The sequence below is a fragment of the Cebus imitator genome, unplaced genomic scaffold (assembly GCF_001604975.1).
Source record: "Cebus imitator isolate Cc_AM_T3 unplaced genomic scaffold, Cebus_imitator-1.0 Scaffold159, whole genome shotgun sequence".
In the NCBI taxonomy this organism is placed as follows: Eukaryota; Metazoa; Chordata; class Mammalia; order Primates; family Cebidae; genus Cebus; species Cebus imitator.
Window position 1 is genome coordinate 4,897,490 of NW_016107474.1, and position 18,739 is coordinate 4,916,228.

The following is an 18,739-nucleotide window of genomic DNA, read 5'->3' on the forward strand; positions in this document are numbered from 1 at the left end:
AGAAATTGGCCAGGTATGGTGGCATGTGCCTGTAATCCCAGCTACTTGGGGAGGCTGAAGCACAAAAATCACTTGAACCCAGGAGGCAGAGTTTGCAGTGAGCGAGTTATCACCCAACTGCACTCCAGCCTGGGCAACAGAGCAAGACTCCACCTCAAGAAAAAAAAAAAACACCCTCGCCTGGCACATTCCCGTCACCACCAAGGAGAGACCGTTCTTGTCTGTGCTCACTAAGTCGACCATTCACTGACTGCTCAGAGGAAGGGCTGGTCAGTCCAGAACAGCACAATGTCTTCAAACGTTGCCCACCGCTCCCTTCCCACCTCGGCCCCTTCCAGCCCCTTGTTCCCTGTCCACAGACTCCTGAAAGGTCCCTTGGCTCCATCTCCACTCAGCTAGACAGTTCACCTCAACAAGGCAGTGTTGTTAGCAGGCGTGTAAAGCATGGGCTAACCAAATCCAGGCACCTCCTCCCCGACTTCAGGAAGGTCCCCTCAGTAAAGACAGGCCCAGTCCCCCTACTGCAGCGATCTGCTGAGATTTGGCAGAACACTAGAAGTTCTGTGAACGACTCTATTCTTTCTGCTTTCGGTAGGTGTTTCTAGAAATCGGGTATTTATGAAACTGAAGATGTAGGTCTGCTCTCAACAGGCAATGCTGACTCACGGGCAGTCTGGTGGGCTGAAGAAAGCAGTAGTATGGGCTCCGTGTGCTTCTAGAAACTGCTACACAGCTTTTAGAGCAGGCAGGTGTTTTTAATCTCTTTCTGGACAGCTGAAGTCATTGTCTCTCTCCCCACTCAACCACTCTGAGCTAATAAAAGCAGAAGGCCAGGTGCAATGGCTGCGCCTACAGTCCCAACACTTTGAGGCCAAGGTGGGAGGACTGACTGAGCCCAGGAGTACAAGACCAGCCTGGGCAACGTAGTAAGACCCCTATCCCTACAACAAACTGAAAAATTAACCAGGCATGATGGTACATGCCTCTAGTCCCAGCTACTAGGGAGGCTGAGGCAGGAGTTCAAGGATACGATGAGCTATGACTGTGCACTGTACTCCAACCTGGGCAACAGGCAGGATCCTGTCTCGAAAAGTGGAGACAGCATTAAATTCCTGTGACTGTGTCAGAAAAATTTCCAGAGCTCCATCGAAAGGATTAAGTTCTTTTTTTTTTTTTTTTTTTTTTTTTTTTTTTTGAGACAGAGTCTCGCTCTTGTCACCCAGGCTAGAGTGATATCGACTCACTGAAACCTTTACTCCCCAGGTTCAGGCGAATCCCCGCCTCAGCCTCCTGAGTAGCTGGGATTACAGGCACCCGCCACCACACCCAGCTAGTTTTTGTACTTTTACTAGAGATGAGTTTCACCATCTTGGCCAGGCTATTCTCCAACTCCTGACCTCAGGTGACCTGCCTGCCTCAGCCTCCCAATGCCTCAGCCTTCCAAAGTACTAGGATTACAGGTGTGAGCCACCACACCCAGCAGAAAAGAAGAATTAAGTTTTAAAGAGTCAACTGTTGGCTGGGCACAGTGGCCCATGCCTGTAATCCCAGCACCTTGGGAGGCTGAGGTGGCAGATAACTTTAGGTCAGGAGTTCAAGACCAGCCTGGGTAACATGGTGAAACCTGTCTCTACTAAAAATACAAAAAAAATTCACCAGCCAGCTGGGCGCGGTGGCTCATGCCTGTAATCCTACCACTTCGGGAGGCCGAGGTGGGTGGATCACCTGAGGTCAGGAGTTCAAGACCTGCCTGGCCATCATGGTGAAAACCCATCTTTAAAAAAAAAAAAATTCACCGGCCATGGTGGTGCATGCCTGTAATCCTAGCTACTTGGGAGGCTGAAGTGGTAATATTACTTGAACCCAGGAGGGGACAGTTGCAGTGAGCTGAGATTGTGACACTGCACTCCAGCTTGGGTGACAGAGTGAGACTACGTCTCAAAAAAATAAAAAAAGAATCAACTGTTGCTACCTGCATTTGTCTATTGAGGGTATATGCGTGTGATTTTTAATTCAAATAGGCAATTAAGATGTGATTAATAAAGCCCAGAAGTCAACTATTCACATTTCACTTTAGAATAAAAGTTTTAAAGTGTCTACTCTGTGCTTTCCTCTCTGCCTCTGCATGAATTTCTGCAGTAGCTCCTCAATAAATGATAAATGTGAAAATGTGCATTAAAGTGATCTCGACTGGTACTACCCAGAAACCACTGCAGAAAGATGACTCAAATATGGCCTGGAGTCCAGCATGCAGGCGTGATCTCTGTCACCGCTGACCAGAGCCACGCTGTGGCAAGTGAACGTGAAAGGACAACAAAAAGCCACAAGGTCTGCTTGCTCCCAGGACCAGCTGCCCCGTGTGTGAATTAGAGGGCCCTCCCCATGCAGTTCTTGGCTGTGCTGGCTGCTGCAGAAGTCAGAGCTCGCAGGAGGTACATACAGCAGGTGAAGACGTCTCTGTACGCCATGTGCTCATAATCAGGGAGAATTTTCATAAAACGTCCCGAATTCACGCGAGGGTTTATACCTGAACAGACACAGCAGGGAAAGGACTAAGGATAGCTCTTTGAGGACTGTGCAAACAGCGTTAATATGACCCAATGCCCGCCCCTCAACAGTGTGATATAATCCCCCTGTGTTTATGCAGCCACCCGGACACAGGGAGACAGGCTCTGAGAAGCCTGCTGGAGAGACCACTGTGACACTTTTTCCTTCCAAAAGTGGTCCCAGCAGAAAATCATGGTGGCAGCAAGCATAGGAATTCGTTCCACACCCGATCAATCATGCTCCTCCCATGGCCAGCACACTCTCCGCAGGCCCCTAGCCACAGCTCACCGGGGCTCAGGACATAGGAGGGCAGGTGTCCTGGCCAGAGAGTATCTGGATGACCGTCTCCAGCTAAGACACTCACCTTGCCCAGCACCCACCTGGCACTTCCCAGCCAGCTAACTCAGGCCAGCCTCACACAGCTCAACCAAGGCTGGCCGACTACGCCACCCATTTATGGAGCTAAGAGTGATTTTCTTCCACCACCTGTTCCCAAAGCTAAGTAATTTTCTCCTGGATAAGCCTTAAAGCAAATTCACAGAAACTTAATTCCTGTGTTGTGAAAATGAACCCTGAAATTTGCTTTGGCCAATGCAGACTAAACACTGGGGGCAATAAAGACCAAGGGAAACTAAATAACAGATGTGAATTCTCTGCATTTTGCAAACATCTTCAAGGAGTTAAGAATCAGCAGTGAAAAGAAATCTCCCAATGCCCTGTCCTCCTATCCCCTCCTTCTGTGCCCACCTCCCTGCCCTGCCCTCAGCCACACCACCTCCTGCTCACCTGTGCCCAGATGGCCTCTCCCACAGGACAGCAGGATGCAGTGACCAGGCAACACCCCCAACCCCCGCAGCTGAGAGGAGCATCCATGTGTACACTCCTCTGGGTGTTAAAGAAAACCCTAACACCTGTGTCCCTACCAGGATGTGACTTCTGGTGCTTACAACTCTTAGGAGTATGTCTTCGTGTCACTTTGAAATGATATGGGCCAAATGGCCTAAGAAACTCAAAGAGCATCTGCCTTGTAGAAAAGAAAAAGAAAAGAAACTCAAAGAACCGTCAGAAAATGAAAACTTGTGGTATAAGACACTCATAGAAAACCTCTGACCATTCAAAAAAACCAAGAGCTTTGTCCAGTGAGTGAGAAGTGGGAAAGTCCCTGGCACTGAGGAAATGCCCTGGGAAAGACAGCCTGGGCCAAGCAGCCTCTGCCTGTTCAGTGAGTGTTGCAGGCGACTCTGTAAAGCAGGGAACGGGAGAAACATGAAACAGGGCTGGGGGGCTCATCCTGCTCACAGAACACTGAGGGGAAGAAGAACTCCAGCAGGGGGGCCGCCTCTCCGTACCTGGGGGCTTGGACGGAAGGCACCACAGCTTAATGTCCCAATTACCACGGGCAGTCCCACCCTGAGAGCTGGAGGCCCAGAAGTGAGAGAAACAGGCAGCTCCAGGAGCAGCCAAATCACTCTGGTGCAGCCCACATTTCTTGGATCTAAAGAGCTTCAAGATGCCTAATAAAGGACACTTGTATCGACGATGCCCAGAATGGGAGAACGGAGTGCCCCTCCCTCAATTTTAGTGCTACTACTACAGGTGCTGCATCCAAAATGTGACTGTAAGACGGTGTCTGAGCAAACAAACGTGTGGACTAAATCACTTTGATTATTTATGATTGATGTGCACTGTCTGCTTTTGGCACAAAGTTAATCATGGATGATGACAAACAGATTCACTCACACTTCGCGTAGACGTCCCGACAAGACACGCCTGTGATCTCCAGCTTCCGCAAGTTTTCACAAACACCGTACTCTGTAACAAGAAACATTTGCAGAAATTTAAAACCAAGAAGTAACAAAGCGACAGACAGGGGCAGGTTGATGATGGCTGGCAGGGGAGGTGCACACCTAGCCTTGGCCCCATCTCCAGAGGGCATCTGTCACTGTGGAGATTTCACTGACTTCTCCACATTCAGCCAATACCCTTGTCATCAATGAAGACATTATTCTATTTTAGTCAACGTCACCCTTTATAAAATAATAACCCACATTGTCTATTCTAATAAACTCTAGAAGCCTGACCACACAAACCAAAATCAGACAATCCCTAGTTTATGAATAAGGTGAGGCAGAATTCAGTTGTCTGGACACAGTGCCATATTTCCATGGAAACAAAGTCACCATGGGTTTTAGGATCCAGACAATGCCAGAGGCCAGTCCACCCCATGTACCTGCCTGTGCCATGTTCATCTCAGCCAGAAGCCAGGAGGGGACTGTGCAAGACACGGGGGAAGGGGTGAACATTGGCCCTTCGACATTGGCTGGCCTTGGCCAGGGCCCAGTGCAGGGCTCACACCTCCCTGCCGTCCCGTCCTCACACCCTCACCGGCTGATAGCACCCTCCTCTCTGTTCCCTACTCCCACCCCACCACAGCTCCACTTCTCACAATCGCCATCCCCACCACCAAGCAAGTCCCAACCAAAACCCTGGGTCCTCTGGCTTGGGTGTTGCCAGCCTCTGAAAGGAAAGACTGACGGGGGCTAATCCACACGACCACACAGCTGCAGGTGGGCCAAGAGCTGCTACTGGCGAATCCTGCGTTCTCATCTTTCCGCATACTATGTACCATGCCGAGCCACGCTGGGCGTCGCCTCACTGCATCCTACAGCAGCCCCAGACGAGAGCCACTCCTGTCGTCTTCACTTTAACAGAGAAAACAGGTGCAGAGACATGATGTGACTCCACAAAGGAACTGGAGCTTGCAGTCAGCTGGGACCAAGAACTGAAGCCTAGAGGAAAAGGCTTCCTTCGCAGTGAGGATATGGCAGGGGCACAACACAGGAGACGGGACGGGGGCCCTGGGCCTTCACACTGACCACTGCAGTTCACGCTGACTGTGCTATGCCCTGTGCAGGCGTGAGAGCCTGACAGTCACATTAAAGGTCAGGACCCTGCCCTGTGGCAGAGAGGGAAACCGAGGCCCAATGAGGTTGGTGGCCATCAGAGCTCACTCAGCAGTCATGATACAGGAACGGGGACACAGTGCGGCCAGGCCAGCCAGGTGGCTCCAAATTACTGCTCCGTCATCACATGCCTTTTGATAAGCCCAACTCATCAGGAGGCCTCATCCCTTCTTTTCAATAAAAGGATGCTATTACCCCAAATGCTTCTCTAACTGGAAGCACTGAAGGTACTCAAAGTGAAGCTCAAGAGGCAGACAGGGTGGAGACACCAGCTGAGGGAAGGTAGCTGCTACTTGGCAAAGCTCTTTCCAGTGGGGCCGTGCCGGCTCCAGTCTTGTCGGCCTGTTCCACTTCTGAACCCCCAGGCTACTGGAACGCCCGCATCTCCTCTCAGTGGTGGCCCAGGGATCCCCCACCAGTGGGCAAATTGCATCCTAAATCCAGTAGGCTCCAGAGAGGAGTGCCCAGAGTGGCTCCATTAATGAACACAACCAGCAAGGAGACGTATTTTAGTTCTTTGGAGAAAAAAACAGGAACGAGACGAGTGAGTCACTGGAGATCTCCTGCAGAGCTGCGCCCAGGGAGCTGCTGATTCCAGATCTAGGCCAGGGCTGCCCTGATGGAAACACAGTGGAAGCTGCAAAGAGCATTTAAATTTTCTAGTAGCCACATTAAAAAAAAAAGTAAAATTAAACAGGTAAATTTCATGTTAATATTTTATTCAACTCAATGTAAATTATTATTATTTCAACATATACTCATTACTGGCTTATTTTTTTTATGAGATGGGTCTCACTATGTTGCCCAGGCTGTAATGTAGTGGCCACAATTAAAACATGTATTTATTTATTTTTATTTTTTCGAGATGGAGTCTCACTCTATTGCCCAGGCTGAAGTGCAGTGGCACAATCTCAGGTCACTGCAGTCTCCGCCTCCCAGTTCAAGCGATTCTCCTGCCTCAGCCTCCTGAGTAGCTGGGACTACAGGTGCACACCACTATGCTGGGCTAATTTTTGTATTTTTAGTAGAGACAAGTTTCACCACATTGGCCAGGCTGGTCTCCAACTCCTGACCTCAAGCGATTCGCCCACCTCGGCCTTCCAAAGTGTTGGGATTACAGGCATGAGCCAGCATGCCTGGCCAGAGTTAAAACACTGATTTATCAATTACTTTGTCATTATGACCAGCAGAGTCAGGAACCCCTGTCTTCACTGCAAATGGGCCTAGGGGACAAGGACCTTTGTCCTCCTTTCAGTCAGGGCCACGGAAGAGGAGCTGAGATGCAGCATGAAGCAGCCCAGGGACTCCTACTAATAATGAGAGAAAAAACCAGCAGTGGGGTGCTAAAAACAGAAGAAAAACCCAACACTGGCTCATCTCCTTTGCCTCATGGTCTACGGGCCTCCAGAGTGAGTTGGGACGTTTGACGCTTGCCTGCCAGGCAGGACCAAGGACTGGTAAGAATTTCTTAAGTGAAAATCTGTCAATGATATAGTAATAATGAGGAAAATTCTGCAGTTTCCTCCAGAGAATTTTGTTTCTTTAGACGAGTTCTCCAGCTGTCCAGGGTGACTACCTAGAATGGCAGGAATAAGCAGTTTTTTAAGGAAAATGTCTTGCTATATGGTTACATGCTATGGGGAAATCAAAACATTATCAGAGGAACGCACAGGGACTCTATGAGAGTATCTCTGAGAGGGACTCTCAGCAAAACCAACACTGCCTGAGCTGTGAAGGAAAAAGGCAAACTATAATAAAAGACTCAGTCTGTGTTACAAATAACTGGAGCAGCATCTTCGATTCTCATCTGTAAGTTAAAGGAATTGGACTGGATCATCTGTAAATTCCCCCTTCTGAGCTCTCAACATCCTACGATTCTAGATGGAGAGAAAAGAAAATTCACCAGCAAATGTTTACAAATGGAAAGGGGTAGGGGAAAAGACACTGACGAAGAGCAAGGACGGGAAGGACAGGGCTTGCCGGGTGAGAGCTGTGGCCGCAGGCTGGCAGCCACCCCACCTCCTGTTCCATTACAATCTTATTTCGGTTATGTTGACACAACACAATCTGTCCTTCCAAGTGATCACTGGAGTCTAGTTATTTCTGTCAAGTCAGCGATCCGGAAAGGGGTGCAGACAAAGTGCAGCAACAGGGACCACACCAGGCCGCAGAGCTCATCCCGCAAGATGCCTGACTGCGCACAGGAGGGCTGACCCCAGGGAGACTCGACACCAGGACAAAGCGCGAAGCTCAACGGGGCCCTGCCTGCTCTTTGCAGCTGCCAGATTCTGCCCTGGAAAATCACAGGGCACTCCGGTGAGCGCAGCAGCAGCCACAGGCCCTAGATGGCCAGGTGTGCAGCGGGGACGTGCAGGGGCTGCACCTGGACACGGCTAGGCCTGGGCCAGTTCACGCAGACGCCTCTCAACTCCAGAGGTCCAGGAAGCACCTGTCAGTGTGGAAGTCGGAATGCTCAGACCAAATACCAAGATCAACCAACTATTCAGGTTGAACCAGAGGCCTGGGGGGCATGTCACTGCCCACCCATCAGACCAAGGGACGTGTCACCCCAGGCCACAGCCCGCCAGAATGCAGTACAACCACTAGATATGACTTCTCAGCTACAGTGAACTCTGGGAGGAAATCCCACCACTAATACCATCATTTAGTTTAACTCTGCAGATTAAAAACATTTTAAAAATTATCTGGTAGCTCAGGCCTATAATCCCAGCAGTTTGGGAGGCCAAGGCAGGCGGATTACCTGAGCTCAGGCGTTTGAGACCAGCCTGGGCAACATGGTGAGATCCCATCTCTACAAAAAATGCAAAAATTGGCCAGCCATGGTGGCACACACCAGTGGTCCCAGCTACCTGGGAGGCTGAGGTGGGAAGATCATCTGAGTCCAGGAGGTCGAGGCTGCAATGAGCCAAGATCACACCACTGAACTCCAGCCTTGGGGACAAAGCGAGGCTCCATTCCTTAAACATATATATAATATACTATATATATATACACTATATGTTATATATATATAGTATATTATAATATATATAATATACTATATATATACACTATATGTTATATATATAGTATATTATAATATATATAATATATAGTGTAAATACAATATATATGTTTAATATATATATATTATATATGTTTATATTATATATATGTGTGTGTGTGTGTGTGTAGATATCAGGCAGGCCACCCAATAATCACAGCATTTCCTGTGAGGATATAAAGGTCTTTGTAGTGATGACAGGAAGAGAAAACCAATTTGCTATAAGGCGAGATTCAAACTGGGAGTACTGTAAAGCGAAGTAAACAGAGGCAGGTGGAATGAGCCTCTGGGCCAAGCCAAGGGGTCACGACTTCTGCTGCAGGCAGAGGGGAGCCACAGAAGGCTCCTGAGCAGAGGCAGCAACCTCCCTGGCAAGGCAGTGGCTCTCAACCCCCTCAGACCAATCCCATTCCTTAAAACAAAGATTTACTAACACCTCATAGATCCTCCATGAAAGCAAAGGAACTATTCTATACACAATTCTAAACAGTTAATACTGCCCTAATTGTAACAGAAAGAAATATAGAAATCCATCAAGGTGCGTTTTGATATGCAATGCTCAGGTCACACTTCACCGGAGCCTGGCTGCTCTGGGTGTGGTCCAAGAACCTGCAGCACAGACCTTCCAGGGAGCTTAGCAGGGGGTCCCAGGCCCCACTCAGACCCACTGAATCATCAGCATCTCACCAAGACACCCAGATGGCTGGAGAAGCCCTGCTCTGGCTCTTAACACCTCTGCCCTTGCGGCCCACCATATGTAGCACCGCCATGGCAACATGCATTTCCAAACAGTTTCTGGAAAAGTTCTGAGCAAAATACAGTTTTTTCTTAGTTAACAGTATATGAAAAAATTGTATGAAAAACCCTGGGTATAGGCTGGGCTCGGTGGCTCATGCCTGTAATCCCAGCACTTTAGGAGGCCAAGGCAGGCAGATGATCACTTGAGGTCAGAAGTTCAAAACCAGCCTGAGCAATATGGTGAAACTCCATCTCTACTAAAAATGCAAAAATTAGCCAGGCACAGTGGCGCGCACCTGTAATCCCACTTACTTGGGAGGCTGAGTCAGGAGAATCACTTGAACCCAGGCGGCAGGGGTTGTAGTGAGCCAAGACTGTGCCACTGCACTCCAGCCTGGCGACAGAGCAAGACTCCTTCTCAAAAAAAAGCAAAACAAAACAAAAAACAAATCTGTCAACGTCACCAAAACCAAGCAGAGTCTAACAAATTGTCACAGCCCAGAGGAGCCAGAGGAGACATGAGGACTAAATGGCATGGGGGCTCCCACATGGGATTCTGGGAGAGGAAAAGGGTATGAGTGGAAACTGCTGCAATCTGAATAAAGTGCAGGCTTCGTTAATGATAATGGATCACTAGTGGTTCATTAACTGTGACAAACATGTCATACTAACAGAAGATGATAACAACTGGGGAAACCAGAGCATAGGGAAACTCTCTGCCCTTCCTTACAATTTTTTGATAAATCCTGTAATATTTAATTTAGGAAAAAAACAAAAATCAAAGGCTCCTTATCATAAAACACCTCCTAGGAGACAACACCCAGGGCTGTGGTAGCAAGGGCCCAGGCAGAGGTGAAAAGAACAGGCAAGGTCAGGGCAGAGCAGAGTCCTGGAAATGCCCAGACAGAGTGGGAAGGGCCCTGACGACTCCAGGTGTGGCAGAACTGGGAGGGCAGAGCTGGAAGGGTCACCTGGAAACAGCCAGGGAGCAGAAGTGCAAAGCCAGCTTTCAGGAAAGGAGCGGGTCCAGAGGCTGCCGCTGAGGACAAATGGGAAAATATTTACGCACCACAGTGGCTCGAAAAAAAACTGGATGAAAGAGCTCCAGCCAACAGGATCATCCATCATGGGCTGTCATATGGAGAGAGGGAGGCAGAGGGCAGACGGGCTGGCTGCTGGGAGTGTGACCTCCACTCTTCTGCAGCGAAAGGGGTACACACGTCTAGGGGCAGGCGGAGCACTCTCTGGCAACATCCAAAATATCAATGTGGAAAATAAAGAAGAACCAACACAATGGGCACAATGACTAACACTTGTAATCCCAGCACTCTTGGAGGCCAAGGCAGGAGGCTTGCTTGAACCCAGGAGTTCAAGACCAACCTGGGCAACATCGTGAGACTGTCTCTATGAATTTTTTTTAAAAATTAGCCAGGCACAGTGGCACACCTTAACACCAGCACTTTGGGAGGCTGAGGTGGGAGGATTTCTTGAGCCCAGGAGTTCCAGGCTGCTGTGAGTGATGATCAACCCACTGCACTCCAGCCTGGGCCACAGAGTAAGACCCTGTCTCGAAAAGAAAGAAAGAAAGAAATATGGTGTTTGTGAATCCAAAGCAGGGATAAAATGATACTTGCATGTAATGGGTTGTCAATCTGAGGGACTATGGGTTGTCAGTGCAGAGCACTCACTCTTGGAGCAACTCAGCGGGCCACGCCGACTGAAGTAAGGAAATAGTAAGAACTGGCCTACCTGCTTTCACTGAGCAGAGCCCCACTCCAACTAAAACAAAATTCCTGGGGGCTCTGCCAGTGCCCTGATGGTCAAGCGGCTCTTCCTGAGACCCACCAGCCAGCTGTCACTATTTCCTCTGACTCTCCATAAATACTTTGTCCTCTTCTTACACAAATGATGCACTTCAAAATCGTTAGTTACTACATAATGAGACTGGAGCTTCAGTTCGCTGTGGTTTAAAGGACAGTCCCTTTCCAGGTTCCAGATGCCACCAGTGCCCGTGACACCTCACTGACAAGGCAGTCTGGACTGCGGGTGCTTCTCCTCCACTTTTCGTGTTTTCGTGGTTACATTAATGCTGCAGGCAAGATGCTCTGACGCCCTGCGCCAATTGTCAGATGGGCAAGCACTGGGAAAAGTATCCATTTGTGCTTGTTTTATGGCACCTGAAGTCATAAGACAGTCCTCCACAAGGCATCAGTGTTGTTCCTCAGACAGTTTATCTTTGCTCAGATTGCTGAAGGCTGTCACTTTTCAAAAAAGTCTGATGAAAAAGGCTGATGAATTTTCACTAAGCCCAATGGATCCTCTAACTTGACAGAAACAATGTACATAGCCTTTTATTAACTGCTTGGACTTCTGAATGATTCCAAGGTTTTTAGCTAGAATAACCACATCAACACAGCCCAAGGCAACCATAATTCTCTGTACACTTCACCAGCAAATGTATTGCTAATACCAAGTAGGAGATGAACTCGACAACTTGATAAAGCATCCACAAAAATGCCATTAAAATTCAGAAGAGGCTGGGCACGGTGGCTCATGCCTGTAATCCCATAACTTTGGGAGGCCAAGGCAGGTGGATCACCTGAGGTCGGGAGCTCAAGACCAGCCTGACCAGCATGGAGAATCCCTGTCTCTACTAAAAATACAAAAATAGCAAGGCATGGTGGCACATGTCTGTAATCCCAGCCACTCGGGAGGCTGAGGCAGGAGAATTACTTGAACCTGGGAGGCAGAGGTTGCAGTGGGCCGGGATCATGCCTGGGCAACAAGAGCAAAACTCCGTCTAAAAAAAAAATTCAGAAGGAAGGCAAAATGATGGCATAGTGCTAATAAATACAACAATCCTTAGTGGGTTTTTCCTACTGTCACCAAAAGCTCATAACAAACACACTGGAGGAGAATAAATGTCATTCTGACCCAATTCCTCCTACTAGAAATGTTCAATATTTTCCACATGATGGAAAAAGTCTTTTTAAAAATAGGGGTTAAAAAAATATATACATCCTTTTATTGTTCCATAAACCTTCTCCTATGAGTCAAGGGAAACTGCCCTTAACACAGCTTTCAGGCCAGCGTACTTTTCAGTAACCATGCACCATTCTTTCCAGAAAGACTGACAAGTGTTAACTCCCACCCTGCTGCACAGATCCAACCCAGGAATCCAGACAGCCAGCATGACCTCTGCTGCTCACCCGCTCCCAGGCAGCGGGTTCAGTGTTGCAGGCTGTTAATGCACGAAACGTACTTGTTAAAAGTTTTCTTGCTAATCTATTTCCCTTTTTTTTCCTTTATAACAGGAAGTGTTATTGGTAATTATTTACCTTAATAGTTTCAGAAAGAGGAACAGATAACCTCAGCCCAACATATTGGCAGTTGGCAAAATCTAGTGAAGCAACTGTTCTGATTGCTAAGGATTTAATTTGGACACTTTATTTTTTTGATACAGAGTTTTGCTCCTGTTGCCCAGGCTGGAGTGCAGTGGCACAATCTCGGCTCACTGAATCCTCTGCCTCCCGAGTTCAAGTAATGACTGGCTCAGCCTTCCGAGTAGCTGGGATTACAGGCGTGCACCACCACGCCCAGATAATTTTTATATTTTTAGTAGAGACCAGTTTCACCATGTCTCAATCTCCTGACCTCAAGTGATCTGCCCGTGTTGGCTTCCCGGGTACTAGGATTACAAGTGTGAACCACTGCACCCAGCCTTTATTTTTTAAATTTTTTTCACTTGCTCATGTCAGAGTAAGTTTTCTGATTGGCATGTTTGAAGTGGCAATTTAGTTTTGTTATCATGGTAAAAATAAACATGAGTTACCATTTTACCCACTGTGGACCGTACAGGTCAGGGGCACTAAGTACCTTCACATCGCTGTGCTGCCATCTCCACTAACCACATCCAAAACCTTTTTTTTTTTTTTTTTAAAGAGACGGAGTCTCGCTATGTTGCCCAGGCTTGAGTGCAGTGACTATTCACAGGCGCAATCCCACCACTGATCAACACGGGAGTTTTCACCTGCTCCGTTTCCCGCCCGGGCCGATTCACCCCTCCTTAGGCAACCTGGTGGTCCCCCGCTCCCATACTGATGCCGAACTCAGTGCGGACACCGGATCAGCATAGCACACTACAGCCCAGAACTCCTGGACTCAAGCGATCCTCCCGCCTCAGCCTCCCGAGTGGCTAGGACTACAGGCACGTGCCACCATGCCCGGCCCAAAACCTTCTCATCTTCCCGAACACACTCTGCCCTGCTGAACAGCCAAGCCACTCCCCACTTCCCCAGCCCCTACCCCCTGCACCCACCATTCTACTTTCTGCCTCTCTGATTTGGACTACACTAAGGCATCTCACACAAGTGGACACATACTGTGTACTTGCCCTCTGGTGACTGTTTATTACTTAGCATAATGTCCCCCAAGGTCTGTGCACCATCAGGATTTCCTTACTTTTTCAGAATGGATTGTATTCTACCGTGCGGGACCACACTGTGTTCATCTGTTTGTTCATAGACAGTTGGAACGCCTTCACCTTTTGGCTACTGTGAATAAAACTGCTACAGACATAGGAGTAAAGATGTCTTGAGCTCCTTCCTTTCTTCTGTCGGGTATATACCCAGAAGCATAATTGCTGCATCACATGGTAATTCTAAGTTTAAATTTTTGAGGAACTACAACACTGTTTTCTACAGCGTGACTATTTTTCATACATTTCCCTGGCTCTTGAGACAGGGTCTCAGCTGGGCACGGTGGCTCACGCCTATAATCCCAGCACTTTGGGAGGCTGAGGGGGGTGGATCACAAGGTCAAGAGATAGAGGCCATCCTGGTCAACAATGGTGAAACCCCGTCTCTACTGAATACAAAAATTAGCTGGGCATGGTGGCGCAAGCCTGTAGTCCCAGCTACTCAGGAGGCTGAGGCAGGGGAATTGCTTGAACCCAGGAGGCGGAGGTTGCAGTGAGCCGAGATCGCGCCATTGCACTCCAGCCTGGGTAACAAGAGTGAAACTCCATCTCAAAAAAAAAAGAGACAGGGTCTCAATTTCTGTCACACAGGTGACAGAGTGAAACTCCATTTCAAAAATAAAAAAGGAAATTCCAAAAAAAAAAGCTATTTAAAAACTGTTTGCCAAGAGGAACAGAACAGCCAGTGACCTGAATCATCTGGCTACACTGAAGCTGCGTCCTCTCGTGACTCAACTGTCAGGGGCCACCAACCTCAGCACATGAACTTCTTGTCCAACAGAGCTAATCGCTGAGTGGTGGCGCTTACTGGAAACCCCGCCCATGCAGCACAGGCCTAAATAGGCACAGCCTGCATCTCTGCATCCCACCTCTCATGGGAGAGGTCTGGAAGAGCCCTTACTGTTCCCCTGTCCTCCTCTCTTCTCTCTCTCAGGGGCCCAGGGAAGACTCATCCGCTTCGTGAGACCACCCCCCACCCGCCTCATCCGCGTGGGAAGGGAAGATGAAGAAGGCAGGAGGTGGCACCCTGGCCAGCGTGGCCGAGCCTGCACTCAGCATACTGAGCCTGGAGGGGCAGGGAGGCAGAGTCACTCTTCTGTGCATAGCACTGGCACTGCGGGGGACTGCATTAAGAAGGCACTTGGCATCATCCTCCCAAAAGCACCACTTGAGAAAGGCACCATGCTAAGATGCCTTCTGGGGCAAGCTGGTAGCGCCTGAGTGTGGAAAGAGAGCTTCGCCCAGCCCCAGGGCACTCGATGCCAGGCACTGCAGTCAGCACTGCAGAGTTCAGAGGGAAGGGCCACGCCAGCGCCAGATCCAGAGGAAAAGGCGCCCATGGGTGGGCGTGACTGGGGAGGCAGCAGGGTGACCCTGGGCATGCAGGTAGGGAACCCAAGGAAGATGGCTCTGTACCCCCAGGTGAGACAGGCAGAAGCAGACACTGTGGCCCCTGGGACACTGCTGGGCCTCAGCCTCCCTGGAGCAGACAGAAGCTGGGAGGCAGCAGACAGGGCAGTGAGTGCTGAGGAACCTGGTGGCTGGTGCCCTACCCGCTTTACACTCAGCTTTCCAAATAAAACCAAAAGGGAACACTGACTGCAAAGACTGCGTTTGTGTTTTCACTAGATTAAGGGATAATTACAATCCGTAGGAAATATGGCTAAAACGCTTCTGCTTGAGGCTAAAAAGGAAGTTATGGCACAGGGACACCCTAGCTGCGGCCCGGCACTCCCCAACACACCCACTCTGCAGCCACCAGCCTTACTGCATGGAAACTTGTTTTTAAATAATGCAGCAGATCTGCAAACACTCCCACAGCCAGCATCCCCTCAGGACGGAAAATAGAAAAACCAAAGCCTGGACACAGCCCCAGTGCCTCCTGTCAAACACCAGAATGTGTGGGTGCTAAGTAACGAGGTGACCACCGGCGTGCCTCACGCTCAAACAGTCTCATCCCTGCAATGACAGTCTCAGTGTGGACAGGAGCCTTGAGAAGCCTGGCTGCTCCAGCCAGGACTTCCGTCCCTCCTCCGGCACCCATGACAGGCACCCACTGGCCAAGGGAGCACCCTCTCACTAAGGTGCAGTGGTAATCCCGATACCACTCCTTCCCAAAGGGCACAAACAATCACTCTGCGAAGCTGTTCACCACCCTTCTGTGAGTCTGACGCTACAACCCTATCACCCAGGGCCTTCTCAAGATTTCAGATGCGTCCTGTTCTTCCACTCATGCCCAGCAGGCCTGGTGAGTCCTGGCTAGTGTCTCCATCACCCCAGCGGCCAGGGACGGCATCACTGACAAAGGACCCTGACCCAGAAAGGGGAGAGACAGCAGCAACACACTTGTTTTTTGAGAGGACACTTGTTCCGCTCCAAGATCCCAAGATGCCCTATGTGTACATGGCCTTTCCAGACAGAAAGACAAACCCCAGGGCCTCAGATGCATTACATCACTGCATTACAAACAGAATCGGTGCAGGACCTCTGCCAACCAATCAGTTCTCCTGGGCAAGTCCCAGGACATGTCCCGTGAGATGTGGGGAAGGGGAAATCTCCACTCAACGCCTTCTGGGTGCCAGATTCACTTTCTTTTTAAATTTTTGTTAAAGTTAAAAAAACATAGTCTTAAAAAATGTTAGGGCCCGGTGTGGTAGCTCATGTCTGTAATCCCAGCACTTTGGGAGGCCAAGGCAGGCAAACTGTTTGAGCTCAGGAGTTCAAGACCAGCCTGGACAACATGGCGAAACCTCATTTCTACCAAAAATACAAAAATTAGCCAGGCATGGTGGTACATGCTACTTGGGAGGCTGAGGAAGGAGGATCATTTGAGCCCAGGATATGGAGGTTGCAGGGAGCCAAGATCATGCCATTGCACTGCAGCCTGGGCAACAGAGCAGGGAAAAATAAAATATTCCCTAATAAGCACCAATTTCCTTCATTCTTCTTGTGCTTTGCTAAGTGAAAAGACGTTTCTCTATACAGCTGTGCATGAGATTCAACTTGCAAAAATAGAGAGAACTGCACTCCTTCCCAGTGGAAAGGCAGAGGACAAGGAAAAGGGCTTTCCCTACAGTGCTGAGACCCCACTGCATGACAGGACGTGGGCCAGTGTTCCCATCTCCTGGCTCAGTCACGGTGTTGCTACTTCCTGGACAGTGCGTTGAGCCAGCTGCCCACCCGCCACCCATTCCATCAAAACCAGTACGCTTGACAAGTGTCTGCTAACATACTTTTTGGTTTTTTTTAGAGAGAGGGTCTCACTCTGTCACTCAGACTGGTGGTATGATCACAGCTCACTGCAGCCTCAACCTCCTGGGCTCAAGTGATTCTCCCACCTCAGCCTCCTGAGTAGCTGGGACTAAAGGTGTGCAGTATCACATCTGGTTAACTTCTTTTTTTACTTATTTAGAGAAGGTGGTCTCACCATGTTGCCCAGGCTGGTCTCCAACTCCTGGCCTCAGGTGATCCTCCTGCCTCAGCCTCCCAAAGTGCTGGGATTACAGATGTGAGACACAAAACCTAGACATGAAATATTCCTGAAGCCAACTGTTGTTGTTTTTTTTTGGGACAGGGTCTCACTTTGTCACCCAGTCTGGGGTACAGCAGTACAAACAAGGCTCATTGCAACCTTGACCTCCCAGGCACAAGCAATCCTCCAGCCTCCCTCAGCTTCCAGAGTAGCTGGGACTACAGGTGTGTGCCTCCGCTCCCTAAAGCCAACTTTTAAACCACCAACTTCCTGGTTTCACTTCTTCCCAAGATGACCCCTCCAGTTTCAGCCAAGTTTAACCAAAGCCACAGCTCTCATATTGTGCATTGGCAAATCAAAAGAGAACAGAAATAGCACTTTCTTCTGCATTCAAAAACAACATCAAATACTGGCTTTTAATTTCCCTTTTTTATCATAAAGATCAGAGAGTAGAGATGCTTTTCAACTTGTGACAGGATTTCATCCCAATAAACCCATTATAAATATAAAGGCCAGGCACAGTGGTTCATGCCTGTAATGCCAGCACTTTGGGAGGCCAAGGCAGGAGGTCCCTGGAGGCTGGGAGTTCCAGACCAGCTTGGGCAACATAGTGAGACCCCATTTCTACAAAAAATACAAAAAATTTAGCCAGGCGTGGTGGCACATGCCTATAGTCCCAGCTACCTGAGAGGCTGAGGCAGGAGGATTCACTGATCCCAGGAGGTCAAAGGTGCTGTGAGCCATGACTGTTCCACTACATGCCAGCCTGAGCAACAGAGTGAGGCTCTGTCTCAAACAAAAAGGAAAAAAAAAAAGAGAGGAAAATGTGGAAAGCTGAAAATGCACTGACTACTTGACTACCCTTAACCTATGGAACATCATAGCTTAGCCTAGCCTACCTTCAGTGAGCTCACAACGCCTCGGTTGGCCTACAGCTGCGCCAGATCATCCAAAGTCACTTTACTGTATAACAAGCACTGAACATGTCATGTAATTTACTGAGTCCGCACTCAAAGTGGAAAACAGAGCCTCGGTTGGCCAAAGCTGCGCCAGATCATCCAAAGTCACTTTACTGTATAACAAGCACTGAACATGTCATGTAATTTACTGAGTCTGCACTCAAAGTGGAAAACAGAATGGCTGCGCAGGCACTTGCAGCGGTTTCTGCTGAACGCATGTCGCTTTCACGCCAGTCGAAAAATCCTAAGACCAACTGTCTGTATAGGAAAAGGGTATTTCTAGCGACGATGAAATTTAGACTCACCTTAGACTTACGATGGATAAAAATGAAGCACAAATATTATTCTACATAACATTAAAGCATTTACCATTGAGGGAGGAAACAGCAAGTTATGAATTCTAAGTTCAAAGCCAGGCACTGCAGGAACCATGCCGTGGGTGCCTCACTCCCTGGAGATCAGTATGGAGTACGCACCTGAGCCATTCCTGGTTTTTTTTTTTTGTTTTTTTTTTTTTTT

General features: G+C 48.9%; 1 protein-coding gene across 1 annotated transcript in view; it reads right to left on the reverse strand.

The window, feature by feature from the left end:
- Positions 1–18,739, reverse strand: part of FBXO31 (F-box protein 31) — a 49,893-nt gene that overhangs the window by 24,423 nt on the left and 6,731 nt on the right. The window contains exon 2 of the mRNA XM_017543679.2: positions 4,288–4,359. Within this exon, the coding sequence (XP_017399168.1) occupies positions 4,288–4,359 (72 nt within the window). The remainder of the gene's footprint in view (positions 1–4,287; positions 4,360–18,739) is intronic.